The 14715-nt window shown below is 44.9% G+C and overlaps 7 protein-coding genes across 7 annotated transcripts; 4 read left to right on the top strand and 3 right to left on the bottom strand.

The window, feature by feature from the left end:
- Positions 1-134: 134 nt before the first annotated feature.
- Positions 135-2445, top strand: TrAtP1_007226 (uncharacterized protein; the record flags this gene model as incomplete). The annotated part of the gene is made up of 5 exons (XM_066113435.1): positions 135-391; positions 456-1039; positions 1129-1263; positions 1334-2150; positions 2207-2445. Exons 1-5 carry the CDS (start codon positions 277-279, stop codon positions 2443-2445), a joined length of 1890 nt encoding a protein of 629 aa, XP_065969521.1. The 5' UTR covers positions 135-276.
- Positions 2446-3122: 677 nt separating this feature from the next.
- On the bottom strand, positions 3123-4311 carry TrAtP1_007225 (uncharacterized protein; the record flags this gene model as incomplete). The annotated part of the gene is made up of 2 exons (XM_014092895.1): positions 3123-4067; positions 4168-4311. 2 exons carry the CDS (start codon positions 4309-4311, stop codon positions 3123-3125), a joined length of 1089 nt encoding a protein of 362 aa, XP_013948370.1.
- Positions 4312-5292: 981 nt separating this feature from the next.
- Positions 5293-6174, top strand: TrAtP1_007224 (uncharacterized protein). Its single transcript, XM_014092867.2, has 2 exons — positions 5293-5624; positions 5679-6174. Exon 2 carries the CDS (start codon positions 5680-5682, stop codon positions 6040-6042), a length of 363 nt encoding a protein of 120 aa, XP_013948342.1. The 5' UTR covers positions 5293-5624; position 5679; the 3' UTR covers positions 6043-6174.
- Positions 6175-8819: 2645 nt separating this feature from the next.
- On the top strand, positions 8820-9793 carry TrAtP1_007223 (uncharacterized protein; the record flags this gene model as incomplete). Its single annotated transcript, XM_014092894.2, has 2 exons — positions 8820-9722; positions 9785-9793. The coding sequence occupies 2 exons, from the start codon at positions 8820-8822 to the stop codon at positions 9791-9793; spliced, it is 912 nt and encodes a 303-aa protein (XP_013948369.2).
- Positions 9794-10422: 629 nt separating this feature from the next.
- On the bottom strand, positions 10423-10866 carry TrAtP1_007222 (uncharacterized protein; the record flags this gene model as incomplete). The annotated part of the gene is made up of 1 exon (XM_014092893.1): positions 10423-10866. One exon carries the CDS (start codon positions 10864-10866, stop codon positions 10423-10425), a length of 444 nt encoding a protein of 147 aa, XP_013948368.1.
- Positions 10867-11355: 489 nt separating this feature from the next.
- Positions 11356-12693, bottom strand: TrAtP1_007221 (uncharacterized protein). The gene has a single exon (XM_014092842.2). It carries the CDS (start codon positions 12512-12514, stop codon positions 11597-11599), a length of 918 nt encoding a protein of 305 aa, XP_013948317.2. The 5' UTR covers positions 12515-12693; the 3' UTR covers positions 11356-11596.
- A 957-nt stretch (positions 12694-13650) lies between these two features.
- On the top strand, positions 13651-13968 carry TrAtP1_007220 (uncharacterized protein; the record flags this gene model as incomplete). The annotated part of the gene is made up of 1 exon (XM_066113434.1): positions 13651-13968. One exon carries the CDS (start codon positions 13651-13653, stop codon positions 13966-13968), a length of 318 nt encoding a protein of 105 aa, XP_065969520.1.
- Positions 13969-14715: the final 747 nt, after the last annotated feature.

Below are 14715 nucleotides of genomic sequence, written 5' to 3'. Positions count from 1 at the left end.
CAATCTGAGAGCCGCGCGCAAGAGTCATTTAAGCGATTCCAAATCCAGTAAAGTATGCTGAAAAGCGGGCTCGACTCCAATGCTTCCGGCAGATGGATCGTTGTCGCCAATACATACATTTATTTATTATCATTGGAGATATTCGAGAGCGTGGTATTCTCACACATAATTGTCCATCACTTATCTTGGTTAGGTATACTGCCATACGGATTTGTTCTATTTCTGCATGTACGCGGCCAGAGATCTACAAGCCAAGATACCAGCTTAGCAGATCTCATGCCCCTCTGGTTGTCCACACTATCGCACCCAAGTCGTATAGCTTCTCAAATGGTCGGTGTTGCAGGGCGTAGCAAAGCTTGCACTACATGCAAACTTCGTCATGTACGATGCGGTATGTCGGAATCACATTAACACGCTTTCTTGACTAGTATTAATCGTAGGGGTTTTTTTATCAGATGCGCGTCGCCCATCCTGCCTATGTTGCGAAGCCGGTGCAATTACGTGCCTAGGATATGAACGGCCGACGGTATTTATTGACCAGACGAACCAGATCAGAGAAATGGTGACGAAGCCGCCAAGTAAGATTGTGAAACCACAGTTAGCCATATCTCATATATCCGAATTTGACGGAGTGCGAGTGCCATCTTCGGTATCTATTTACCATTTCCACTTCCGACCACTTGGCGTTGACTTTGGTGACTCATTTGAGCGTCAAGCCTCCAGGTATGACGACGTCCGGGCATTTATGGACAAGATTTTATTGAGGCACTACACTAAGCTCTCTTGTGGATCGAATCGCGAAAATCCTGCAGACCTAGCAGTGATTCCAATGCTTGGCACCTCTGCTGAATCGGTTGCGCTCTATATGTGCGGAAAACTTGCTCCAAACCTAACTCAAGTCCACCAGGCATTCATGTTGCATGGACAAACCTTGGATCAGTTAAGAGCTGTCATCTCCCTTCAATATCATACAAATTGGCAATCAGTAACTGCTAGTGCACCGTTATTAGTGGTCATCATGAATATGATTCTATATGAGGTATAGTTCGCCAGCTGCGCTCCACAGATATGTTCTTCTTGCATCTAAAGGCAATAGCCCTCTGACTGTTACTAACATATAAAACGCAGTGGATAGCCCCTACAACTCAGAGTGCTTGGAAAGACCATGTTCATGGGCTGGAAGCTCTAATCAACAATTATGGTCCTGCTGTGTTCCATCAGGAACCTATGAAACAAGTTTTCGAACAGGCAAGAATGCATATTGTATGTTATTCTTGGCTTTAATATTCTTAACCCTGTAGTATCTAAACGTATGCTTACTTGTGAGTTCAAGGTCGTTGCCCACCTGGATGATGTACAACCGACGTTTTTGGAAGAGCCAGCATGGCAAGAGGTTCCATGGTGTGATCAACCGAAAGCTAAATCGATTGTCAATTACTATATAGATATTCTTTGTTGTATTCCAGGTCTGTTGGAGAAAAAGAATCGACTGTCAAGAGGCTTGGATGTCGATCCAGATGCCCTCCGGCGTTCCATAACGCGCCAAATCTTCCGTCTTTATACAAAGCTACTTCAGGTGCGATGGTTGTGGGAAGTATCCAATCCTTCTTGTTGCTGGGAGATACCAGCGGGTGAAAAACATCCAGGCACGGCGTTACCTATTGAGACGACAGCAGGGCAACCCTTATTTGAATCGCTTTTATTCTTTAGCTCGTTCCAGAGAGCTATTGAGACGAACCTCTATAACTGCTGTATCCTCTTTCTCTGCTACATGGCATTCCAATTGGAGAGTTTGGATGAACTGAAACAGCTCCCAACATCTCATCTTTTCGGTTCTTCGCACAGCGTCTCAAATCTTCATCGATTTTCCGACAGTGACACTAAATGCGCAAAAACAACAGGGCACTCGATTGGCATCACATGCTCGCCATATGCGCATAAAACTAACCCGGCATTAGCATTTCCCAACGAACTGTCAACATGGAATTTAGCAGGCTATGAGATATGTCGGAGCATCGAATTCATGCTGCAGCCGAACCACGGACCTGCAGGAGCTTATTTTGCCATGTTTCCTCTCCGAGTTGCCCAGCTATTTATCGGACCATGGTCGAAAAATGAGTCTGGGCCCAAGCTTAATCTTTTCTTACAGGGCAAGTTTTGTAAATAGAACCTATACCAAGGAAGAATTCTATTAACGCTATACTAGGGCAGTTTACCGCAACCATGAGCGCACCAGGACCAATATCTAATGAGACCAAAGAAGGGTCGGATGTCATTCATGCTACAGCATTCCGCCCGACGAGAGAATTTGACAACGGAAATCGCAAAACAAAGGGTAACATCAAAGAGAAAAACGATTCTGCCCTGGTGTCACAGTGGATTCGATCTATTATGGGCTATATAGCAGACGTATATGGATTCAGTGTGACTCGCAGCTTTAATTAACGGAAATTTTCTGAGGGGTTTATTGACTCCCCAAAATTAAATTATTAATTCACCAATAGCTTTTGAATCCACTCAATAGAAGCAAATTGCGTCCGCTGGGCTGCATCAGGAAATGCAACAACCATAAGATGTATCCAAGCAACACCGCGAGACATGTTAGAAGTAGAAACTACAGCCTGAATGATTGCTAGTCAACTTTTTCTTGCTTTCATGCAGCAGCAGCAAAATCATGCTTCCGATCGACTTGCAGTTGTAAGCTCTTGATAACCTAAAGCGTTTAATTCAGTAAGTAAGTATAATATTAAGCACCAATTCGCAAAGTACATCCTGAGAAATGTTCAAAAGTGTCGCATTTAAGTCGAATAGATACTTCGCTGTACTATAGCGAAGGAGCGCCATAGATTTAGTGCCTGGATAGCTACGTAGAGAAAAGAACATTCATCACTGTAGTTTTAGAAAGAAAATGGATGCTGTTTTGAAGTATAAATTGCCGCATAAACTATATTCTAAAGCTTCATATTTCTATTTACTTGTAAATAATTCAGCTACAACACTCTGTGTCTGGTAAACAAAAAGTAGAAAACGAAATCATCCCCTACCAGACTGTGCACTCATCCTCCAGCCAATCGTATACACCAACTCCAGGACAGTATATCGTATGCTGCTCATCCTGAAGCTTAGCTGCTGAGAACAATGCTGTACTGGCCGTCAGCATCATTCGAACTGCTGACGAGAATACCAGGCTGAGCTCCGCAGATCTTGTTAAGTCCTGAGCTGTCGCAAACATTTCCCTTGGAGCTTGTCGTAACAACAGTGCCCAGTCTAGCCTGAGGCTGGAATTGAACAAACCCAATCTTGCCTTGGGGAATCAGCAGGCCCTGGGTTGTACCATGCGTAGTAGCGACAGAAACACTCAATCCAAAGCCAAAGCTTGCAGTTCCTTGGACACCTTCACCCTCTGCGCCTGTATCACCGATATTGGCGCCAAAAGTAATGCTTTCGGAGATTGTGTCGGTTACCGTCACCGAATCGGTGAATGTGACTGGGCATGGTCCACCAGAGTTTCGGCAGTCAATCATTGACGATCCTGACGCTTTGACTCCGTTTCCTACGCCCAGCTGGCAATCGACGCAAAGAGCCTTTAGCTGACCAGAATCAGCCAGAGATTGGCATGTGCCGGAGTCCAGGACGCAGTTGTCGGGCGGGGTGAATGTCTGGCTTTGTCGCTTCTGGAGAGGGGAATCATCCAATTCCAGACCTTCGAGATCCGTTTCATTGCGATACAGAATCGGGACACGTTGACCGGCGAAATTGAGGAGATAGTCGCCCTTCTCATCGGTATGGACTACACCTTGGGTTCCGGCATCAACAGTTCTCTTGGTTGCTTCGTTGGCAGTAACCGCCTTCTTTGACATGCTTGGTGGCGGGTAAGAGCGCCTCTGAGATAATCCAGGGCAGTCTATTCCAGTGTTGCAAAATTGCCACCAAATTCTGTTGGCAAGATTTGGAAGATCGTAGCATCCATTTTGGTGTTCGATAGCAATAATCTCCTCACCGCAAGTTGTACCATCAGGTGGACCTTGAGTTATAACAACTGACACTGTGGCCGGCATTCCTTGAATCTATTCCACGCACGTCAGTATTATAAGCTATCAAATCTTGAAAAGACTCAGAGGCTGATAAGAAATGACTTGAGCAGCTCTGATATGTTGATATGCGTACCTCGTATCCTCCGGCAGGATTGGAGTTTGGGAATGCGCCATCATTGAAAAAGCATGTACCGGTACCCGCTGAGCCAGCTGAAACCAGCGTCACAAGGCTACTTCCAGAGGAACAGCCTTGGGGATGGAAAACAATCGATGCCATGGTTATGTTTAAACAGTGGACAATGTGTAGTAAAAGTCTTCAAAACTGGATTGGTTGTGTGAATGAGATACTGATGCTGATGCTTGGTGTGCTGTTTCTTTTTTTTTATCTTGAAAGGAAAAGAGTCCTCTTTATATACAATTGCACGGAGGACTATATCGTGCTAAATCGCGTCCCAACGAAAACAGCCTCACAGTTCATTGCATTATCCTAGCACCTAGAGTCAGATACGCATAGTTTCAAGTTCAACAGTTTCTAAAAAAAAACATTGATAATAATAACTCGTAGTAGTAAAAAAATCTCTTTCATGAACAGAACTGTCAGATTGCATCATGAAAGAGACGCGGCCGCTCAAAATGGAGCGAGGTCTGACATTACGACGATCACCGCCAGGAACTTTAGGTGATCATCGACAGGAACCTTATACACTTTCATATGGTATTAACGTAGATCATGCCCTCAACTGTTTCCTTATTACCTACGAGCTGAACTTGATATGTAAACAATTCTGTCAGATTGCGTCATGAAGAGACGCTTTAGTGAAAAGCACGGATAGAATATTGTTTCGTAGTATAATGATCTGCATCAGTAGGCTCGTGCGTCTTAATCAGCTGTTAGATGTCAACATATGCCACATAGATATTCCGGCGAATTTACAAGTTCATTTTCACTACTGCAAACGCCTGTATAATTACATCCTGAAAGCAACAGGAATGCTAGAAATTATGGCAAAAGAACTCAGCGACACCTCGTAAAGGGCACCATGAGAGTATCCTATTCACGCGCAGATCGTGCCTCAAAATCTATTCATTTACAGCTATTTTTGACACTGACGCAGATCGCGACTAGAATGTGTCTTGCTAGAAATCCACCAATCACCGACGAAGATTCCATGTTCTTTGGCGCTAGAAGCACTATAAATACAGCGACCGCAGTCGAAGATCTCCGGCGATCTTGCTTTTTGGGACAATAAGGCGGGGTATTCGAAGAGGAGGTTTCCGAATCGATGTGTTCTATGCTTACTTCGATCTGCATCGCTGATTGACATCCCTGCACACAAAGGGGGCGATGAGGCTTACAGCCTAGGTGACTGAATCCAAGTACGGTTCAACTATACAACTTTGATATCTAAGAAATCATGAATTATATCTTTTCGAAATCTATAAAGATGGGCTATGGCCGCAACAATGAATCCGACTTCATCAACACAATTCAACACGCACTCCACATCTCTACAGCTCTCAATAGCTACAACCAACAACCAAAAACAAACAATTTAAAGCTTGAAAGATCTTTCTTCAACTTCAATTCAAGTAAGATTCACATGTTGATATATCAGCAGAATTCTCTTCTAACAACATGTCCAGAATGCAATTCCTCGCTGTCCTTCCTCTCCTGTACACCGCTGCAGCGGCCCTTGGCATCAACTGTCGTGGAAACGCCAACTGCGTCGGTACACCCGAGTGCAGACTCTCCGATCTGATCTTGCAGGTCAGCCAGCAGGATCCCAGCACATCATACAGCCCTGGGCAGCACATTGCCTGCTGCGGCATCCCCGGCGGCAATATCTGCGCATTCACTCAGGGCATTAGCAACTCGATTACAGCTGGAGAAGCCTTGGGTATGCTACAGGGACTGTCCTCTCACGGCTGTGGCCAGTGCGGCAGTATTCCCTTCAAGGACAACAACGTCGCTGAAGGACAGCTGACTGTCAACTGGACTGACCACTAAATCATCAATTGGCTTTACATTCTCTTTTATGCTGCAGTTCTTTGTTATCTCTTTGCCGCTTTGCTCAAATTCAACAAGATTGCGTGGGGAGGGGATAACTATCTCAACACGGTCTAGACTCTTAGTTGCAACATGAATATTATTCTGATTAAAACTGCTTGGGTGTCTTTCGTCAATACTGGTTATCCACGAATGAGACTTTATTTGCATTAAATAACTTTAGTGTTTCAACACAAGTACCCATGCTGACAATATCTAGCCAGCGACCTACCACTAAACGTAGAAGTCCCAAGGTGACTCTTATTAACTTGTAAACCGAGAGTTCTATTGGCCTTAGTTATTACATAGCTCATCTCCTTTTAATGAAACCTTCGTATTGTTTTTCGCTACACGCTTCAAATTTCTTCTTTATGCCGTTGTAGCTTGCTAGAACGCTTAATATTATCATGTACCTGCCTGCAGTGCTACTATATACAGCACTGTTTCTATTTACACTGTGTTCATCTAGACTCATTGGGAAAGTTAGCTAGCTACACTAATAGCAAGATATTTTATACTCCAGCTTTGCTTTTGATGTTGGCTGTAGTAGATGTACTAAATCGTCAACTTTACCTTCAACATTTTTTTGGTCGAATGTTAGCCCCTTCTATCATTAATTCAATTCTCTGTTTATTTCTTTATACAACACTTCAATAAGCCTGTTACCCTTAAGTTGCAGCAACTTGTCTTTCCAGACCCTTTCTCCTAGTTATCGTAGGCTTACCCTGGATGCCACTTACTATAATCTTTTGCTTTTACTAACAAAAGTCGATTTGGGTCGTTGTATAATCTTGACCTTTTCACCATGTCATATGCTTTCTTCCATTGTTGATTTTATTTTACGTGGTTCTTTGATTCCCTCAGGCCTTATAAGCCCTTTACTCTTCTAGCGTCCGCTTCTCCATGGACATGAAATACTTACACTTACGCCTTAATTTTCTTCTAGGGCGCTATTACTTCACACCTCTCACAGTCACACAGCCAAAGACTACAAACACCGAACAGTCATGGGAAGTTTTGCTATAAACATCTACGCTCCGAGTGATATGTCGCTCCTGACTGACCGCAACTGAAATGGAGTACTGTATTTCGCACAGAGGCATTTCGCAAACTATCTTATAGTATTGCTGGCACTTTGTATATGAGCGCCAAAAAGATGAGTGCGGATGAACGTGTATCACGAGTACATGTATATCCATCGTTGCGTCTGCCCTGATTCCAGCAATCACTGGCTTCTAGCCCTGACCGCGACGCATTGTGTTGATAAAACGAGGGCTCAACGCCAGCAAGTGGACGCGCTAAGGCACGCGCACAGGCGAGATCATCGTAAGCACTGTCTGCGGAGCGGTGTAAATCTTCATTTCGGAATAATGGCACCCCAGGTTTTATATGGGCCAGTGGATTTATATCACTAAACATAGTCTGTTGTTTACATGACATCATTCTTTCCTACTCTTTGATGGTTTGCTCTTATTCTACGGCAGACTCTCTTTGACTGGTGCCCGAAGCTAACGGCAGATAGTATAAAGCGACTTGGAATCCATAGATACATAGCTTTTTGTCAACATTTAGCAGCTATAAGGCAAGGACTAACATTTGGATACACAACTGCCGAAACGCCTGATAAAACGGATCCATAGAAGAAGAAAAGTATGTCACTATCAGCAACGCATACACATGCGAAAGTCCACAAATACTATCCCGAGTAGCTCAAAACAAACACAATTATAGGAAATTCTAATCAATTTGTGTGATTCATATTCTCTTCACAGAATTTGGGGAACGAGCCGACGCGTAAGCCAACATTGATGCCGCATCTCTACTGTAGTAGTTACGAGGGTATTCCGATGTTCAACGAGGTTTCTGCCTTTTATGCCCAACTATAGATAAGCCCAGGCACCCATATTCTCATAGTGGGACCACTAAGTACATGTAAGATGCATGGAGCCTTCTTTAGCGTCTGGAGTAGCTTTCGCACTTGGAATGCGGCGAACTCCAAGCGACTGCGCCAGATGGGAGTGCGGAGATCAACATTAAATAAGCGCGCGCTGTGCTGTATGGCGCATTCCGTACGGCGCAATTCAGAACACCAATCCAGAGCGATCAACCGTTGGAGACAATATCCGTGCCGGAAAACCGCAATTCAAGCCTCCGGAAGCATGACTTGCTCGGAAGGGATCTGCTTTGAACCGAGATTTCAGTTTCTTATATGCAAACTACATGGCAGTGGCGTTCATCCAGCAAGGGAAGCCATTAAGAGACATCTGCGTGGGGAAGGTCATCATTGTAAAGGGCTACGACTGCGACAAGCTGTCTCAACGTTGACCAGTCTTCCATTGAGGTCGCTACAAGAGGTCCTCAACAACCAGCCCGCTCTCGAAACTCAGCCAATTACACCGCCCATTCTGCACCTGAAAGTCCTCCAAGGTTGGCATTGTGTGCCTTGCGAGGGGCGTACTTTGACTATAAGCCTTGAAGTCATCCAGCGGCATTCGGCACTTGTGCATGGCCGCCGGCGTGGCGATCCGCCGATGTGGGCGCAATGCCAGCTTCAGACATTCTTTAGTGAGACGAAAGATCGACGGTACTTTCGTGTCAGATATAGGCCTGCTGTGATAGAACCTGATGGTGGGCATGGCTATGGACTTGGCAAACAGAATGGACATCAGCCTGTTCATGTACAGTATAAGCAGGCTGCCAATGCCACTCAAGACCCAGCAGAAGACATTGTTTCAACCATGTTAGATGAGGAAAACATCCCGGAGTCTCAAATTTCACGATTACAGAAGCGTAAATTGATTGTGGCACAGTCAATTACCGTCAATCATCCCTTTACATATATTGCTGGAAAGCACGTTCATCTGTCCGTGTCTCGTCTGGACTTTTTGTTCAAATCTGAAGCTTTCCGATATGCCTCCAACCCTGTTTTCGATGCGAGTCATGTTGACGCAGCTCTGAGTATGGCATCAGTCTTTCCTCGATGTGAAGACGAGCCTCTCTTTCTCAACGCTGTTGTCTTTTCAATAATAGAGACTATGAATAGAGGAACTCTCAAGATGGAAGGACTATCAATTCAAGGGAAAATCGTCCAATTGATGAATAAGCAACTTAGGTCTCGGCCAGAGACTCTTTCGCCTGGTGTTATTGGCGCCATCATGCTCCTCAAGTCGACTGCCTACAGAACTCGTAACATTGCTGCGCATGATGTTCATACACGTGGCTTGTCAGAGATTTTGAAACTATTTAAAAACAAGGGCCACTGTCTTACGCCCACTGTACTGCGAGCAGCATTTTGGCTCGACCTCAACGCGACTATAGTCGTGGGCAGCAAACGACAGATGTCTCACCTGGACTTGCCACAAAAGATAAGCTGGCAGCGTGAAGAGCGCCTACAGTTCTGGCATTTGCTGCCAGTGGGTTTTGCTCGACATAGCCATGTGCTGCCTAACGATCTTCTTGCCTGCATCGTAGATATTGTCGAGCTGCAAGCGACACTGTTTGCAAGAAACTTGCCGCAGACGCCGCAGACATCTAAGTTTCATAAGCTAGATGCTATGCAGGCGTCTATCGAGTCTCGCCTGGCATTCCAAGTCCAAGAATGTCGACAACATGGAGTTGTCGCCGAAGCTATCCGACTTGCAGTTTTTATATGCTGCTATTGCAGTTGGACGGAGACATGGAATGATAGGCTTATCCCATACAGACTGGCTGAAATGCTACTTGACCTCTTGGAGCCCACAATATTACTCTATCCTCAACAGCTGACTACCACCTGGTTACACCACGTAGATATCCTCCTTTGGCTGTTGCTTGTCGGATCCAACGTTGTAATGTCGGAGAGAGGAGACCAGCTTGGTCTCAAGCCAAGACAAAGCTGCTTGATCAATTCAGTCATGTCTTTGTTTAATACGCTGTGCAACTATGATGGCATAAATATTGGACAGCGGCTTCAAGACTGCCTAACGGATTTCATCTACGCAGATGTATGGCTACGACAGCGTTTGTATATAAAGGAGTGGTCAGAGCTGGAGCTACTATTTAGTACTAAACATTGAAATACCACCGAATAATCGACTGTAATGACAAAAGTCTATTTCGTCATCGTGTTTTAAATAAAGAGCTCCTATGACTTGTAGCAATGGTAATTAAATAGATGATACCAGCTCGCGAATCGGGTAGCTGCTCAAAAGTATCGTTTCCCTCTTTTGTTCCAACACCATAAGCTGCGAGTTCCAGGGTCGACCTACACCAGTATAGTGGGAGAACAAAGACCAAGTCTTCTACTTGCATCTAAGGAAAGTACATTTCTATTAAATCAGCCAATAGTGCTAGTACGCCATGTTAAGAAATGGGCGCTACTTCTTTTCCTAGCATGGTCCCAAATTTCCCGTGAAGAACATCGAGGCGGTAAATGTTAGCCGGATACGCCAGCATGTCTCTCAGAACTTCGGCACGATTAAAATTTTGTCCTCCAGGTCCGATGTCATGCGCTTGGCGGGCTTTCGAATTCGGAAATGCTTCAAAGATGAGAAAGGTTGTCTTGGAGTATCTTAGCCCAAACCACGGCCCAGTTCCGGGTTCCTTATTAACGCCGGTGTTGATGTCTCGTAGGAACTGAGCCACCAGCTCTTCTTTCCCCTCTTTTGCTTCGAGATGAATAAAATATGCTTTATTTCCGTCTGTTGTATCGCTCCCATGGACGAGAAAGCCTGAGTGTGAGGGATCATCTCGCGACCAATCTGGCGACGAATAGGGAAAAGCAGGGACATTATTCTCAGCAGCCATAGTTGTTGTTTTTGAAGAATAATATGTTTATGTGTGCTCTTTGAATGACAATGAACAAGTTGAAAGAGTCAAATTGATGATGGGATTTATGATATATATAGCCTTTTTGCTACCACCTAATCTCAAACGTAGGCGGCGTAACTTACTGCTACTTAGAATATGTATCACATTTGGTTGATAAATTTATGAAAGAAATGAGAGGCGAACACCAACGTCATTCAATATTTCTAGGGAGATGCAATACGTTAGAGTAGCGGGGAAGATTCCGGAATGCGGCGTATTCCAGCAGCGTGTTCCAGCAGCGTGTTCCGGACACGAAATATGTGCATTAAGCAAAGATTCCTGTTTTACAGCTAGAGTAAGATGTACAACGCTTCGTTTTTAGGTGGCACGAAGATTTACAGCGCCAGTTGATCGAGGAAATCGGTGGTGCTATCTCTAGAAAATGTACTGGGAATTGAAAACCACCATACTACTGTTCTTTCGATCTTTATATTGACCATATTTAATGTTCTCAAATAATTTATAATATTTCCATAAAAGCAACCTAACTAGTACAAAAGTTGCTTCTCTCCAGAGGCTTCAAGACGCAATTTTGACATAAGTAAAGAAATGACCGCAGTACCATGCAAAACTTGAGACTATTGACCAATACACTTGGTTCTTTCTAGCACATCACTTGCGCTTTATCAGGTTCTGCGCAAGAGCCGCTCGGCAACACGTTTCGACCTTAAGTTGCCTCGGTTTCACCAAATGGATCAATAGAAAAGTACGCCTTGCAACTTGCCTCTAGTAAAAAATCGTTCCAACGTTGAGGATAGGCTTCTTTGATCCTTTGGTACAGATTTTGCCAGGCACCAGCCTCGTTTTCCGCTGCGAGAGTCTCAAAATCGATAATGTATTTTCTGGTCGCGGCCACGAGATATGCGCCATCAATCTGGCTTGCGCGCTTATGAGAAGCAACCAAGATCTTGGGATTGAGGCTGTCTACGACATCAAGCGCATCGAGCCAGAGCCTACGTCTCTCAGGTGTGTTTGCCTCAACAAAGTATTGATGGCAGTCACCGTAGACGACATCCCCACAGACCACAAGATCAAGGCTTGGAACATGCAGGATACTAGATTCTTTGTGGTCTGCCGATACATCGTAGGTCTTGAGGGTATGCCCGTCGAGAACGAATTCGTTGCTGGCCGGCAACGCCGTTGCGCAGACTTGCTGTTCGGAAAGCTGACCATCTGGGAAAAGAACCTTCCACACACTCTCGTACATTTCTGGGGTATATTGCTCGGGCATCCCAGCAGCGACTGTCGCGGTGGCAATAATTTTCACTCCAGGAAAGCGCGCTTGGAGTATAGGCGCGCCAAAGAAATGGTCTCCGTGTGCATGGGTGATGAAAATGAATTGAAGAGTTTTCTTTGGACGGGCTGAAGTAGCATAGAGAACAAGGATCGAGTCTATCCAGTCTGCAAGAATTGTGCACTTCTGAATAGTGATTGGCGGATCGCAGAGCACTGCATTACTTGGGCCGTGAATTAGAGTACTGGTTTCGGGCTGCCACCATTGCTTGTTGATGTCTGAGAGGCCGGTGTTAATTCTAGTGGGAGGAGAAACAAAGGTGTCGACTTGGAGAGGTGGCAAGTGGGCCATCTCGTATGAAATGGCAACTTATTCGAATTTGCAATATCGTCTGAGGTTTATATGTAGTGTTGGGCTCGAGATGAAGAATGTACTATTTCATGGAATCGTTGATTCATTATATCAGGACAAAAGAACCTAATTCATCGCGCGAGAGTGACATATCCTCTTATATATCCAAGTCGCTAAACGATATGTATGCTACGTCATCTCTTAACATATAATGGTTACGGATATAAGTAACTAGGATAATTTTAACTTCTTGCGGGGATGGTCTTAATGTTCGTCTTCATGAATCGCGTTACTTTTGTTGCGTGATGGCACATGCTATTTTAGCTGCCGTATCTAGTAGCGTTGAGTTAAAAGTTCTTGCGTCATTAAATTGATATGCTGCACTCTAGCCGTTGGAATACGTCGCATTCCAAGAGCTCGCTTGTATCAAGAAGAAGATGATATACAAGCGATCTTGAATACACAACAAAAATGGGATACACTAAACCCTGATCTCAACAGTTAATAGCTTTTCTAGCGTACTCAACGTTAAATGCCATACGGCGCAATGACGCAATTCTTGTGTGCCAAATGAAAGTGGTATCAGCTGTATTGGATTGGAGAAGAGTTGACGACACAGGCTATATAAATGGAAGCAACGCGGTATTGGTATGTCAATTTATGCGATACTATGAAATATATAATCAGTCACCTAAGAACAATTTTTTATCAATTCTTCGACAGCCTGGAAAGAACAGCAAGATCAAGCAAGAACTAATTTTGCTTTGAATCAATTATACCATACAGCTTTCATTTCATTTGCTAGGATTCTGCTGCCACGACATCTCCTTCGCCTCTTTTAACATTGGCACTTATCCCCCTCTGCTTTTGAAGACTAATTTATTGCCATGGCATATCACCACACTAAGTTTGAAGGATGGGTTGCGATGAATAAGAGTGCTGCTGAATGCGATATGATTTGGCAAGCTTATGATCGGCAATGAAGTCTACTGTCCTAACATGACATTGACCTACGGCGCCAAATATCTCACATCTGTCGGTGGAAAGCGTATGGGGGGTATGCTCGCTACCACCAATGCCCGACGGCTTCTGCCTTCAAGATTCCTAATATTCTGGCAAACGAACATGCAGCCCCAATGATGTGCGCCAGCCTAAATGCTTTCTTCCCCCTCGTTCATTTTGGGAGTCGCTACAATCTGGGTCCTACAAGCCGGAAGCTCAAAGGGCTGTTAGTTGGCGTAATTGGCATTGGTGGCGTGGGCCATTTCGGTCTTTTGTTCACCAAGACCCTGGGTGCTCAGCGTGTCGTAGCCGTAATAGCAGCTTCTGTCAGCTTGGACTACCAGATGATGGGCAATTCAAGGTTAATGCTGGGGCGATATCCTCACAGCGTCAAAGCCTTACTGGGAGTTTTATGGGCTCGCCAAACGAAATCCGAGAGATGCTGCAGCTAGCCGCTGACAAGGCAATAAAGCCAAGAGTCGAGGAGAGACCAATGAGTGAGGCTAATAGTGTTTGATGGAACTTGGTAGAGCAAAGTATCGCTATGTCTTGGTTAATCACTGCAGGCGGTGACTACGCATAGTACGTGTAGTACGCATGCCATTAGTTTTCGTGCAGAGAAGCGTCTTTGTAGCAAGAAGGATTGAAGCGGTATGTGGCTAAAGTTCTCAATATGGTCAGTGTCCAGCTCACGTACAAAGCAATCGGTCTATTTATTCTTAAAAATGAGGGAAAGCTTATCTGTAGCTCAAACAATCATTGGCAAAAAAAATTAAGAATGGAATTCTGCGCCCGTTCGAAGGTTATCGAGCGCATATATGTCCAGTCTGTCGCACCGCGATGGCATTCGAGCTCAGCATCATTCGCAGAGCTCAACTGCTTTCAAGCAGCACGCGATAATTACAAACGGTCGGCGCAATTAAATCCGACTTGGCTCTACCGTCCGCGGAGTTAGGACTGAAGTTGTCGACGAGAAGAGCCTAAAAACTGAACAATTCGGAAACTGAACAATTCGGAACTATTCGCATACCGTATGCCGTATACCGGGCCGGCCAGTGGCGGGTGCTACCTTGCGGGCGGACGTTCGGGATTGCTTTGCATTAAGGACGCTATCAGCCCGGAGGTAGTGAGAACAGCAGCAACCGCGGCGTTAAGTTGACAAATATTGGAAGAGGGGCGAGGTGGGGATGCACGATGGC

Source organism: Trichoderma atroviride, chromosome 4, assembly GCF_020647795.1.
Source record: "Trichoderma atroviride chromosome 4, complete sequence".
Lineage (NCBI taxonomy): Eukaryota > Fungi > Ascomycota > Sordariomycetes > Hypocreales > Hypocreaceae > Trichoderma > Trichoderma atroviride.
Note: the sequence above shows the minus strand (reverse complement) of the source record. Positions and strands in the feature narration are given on the sequence as shown.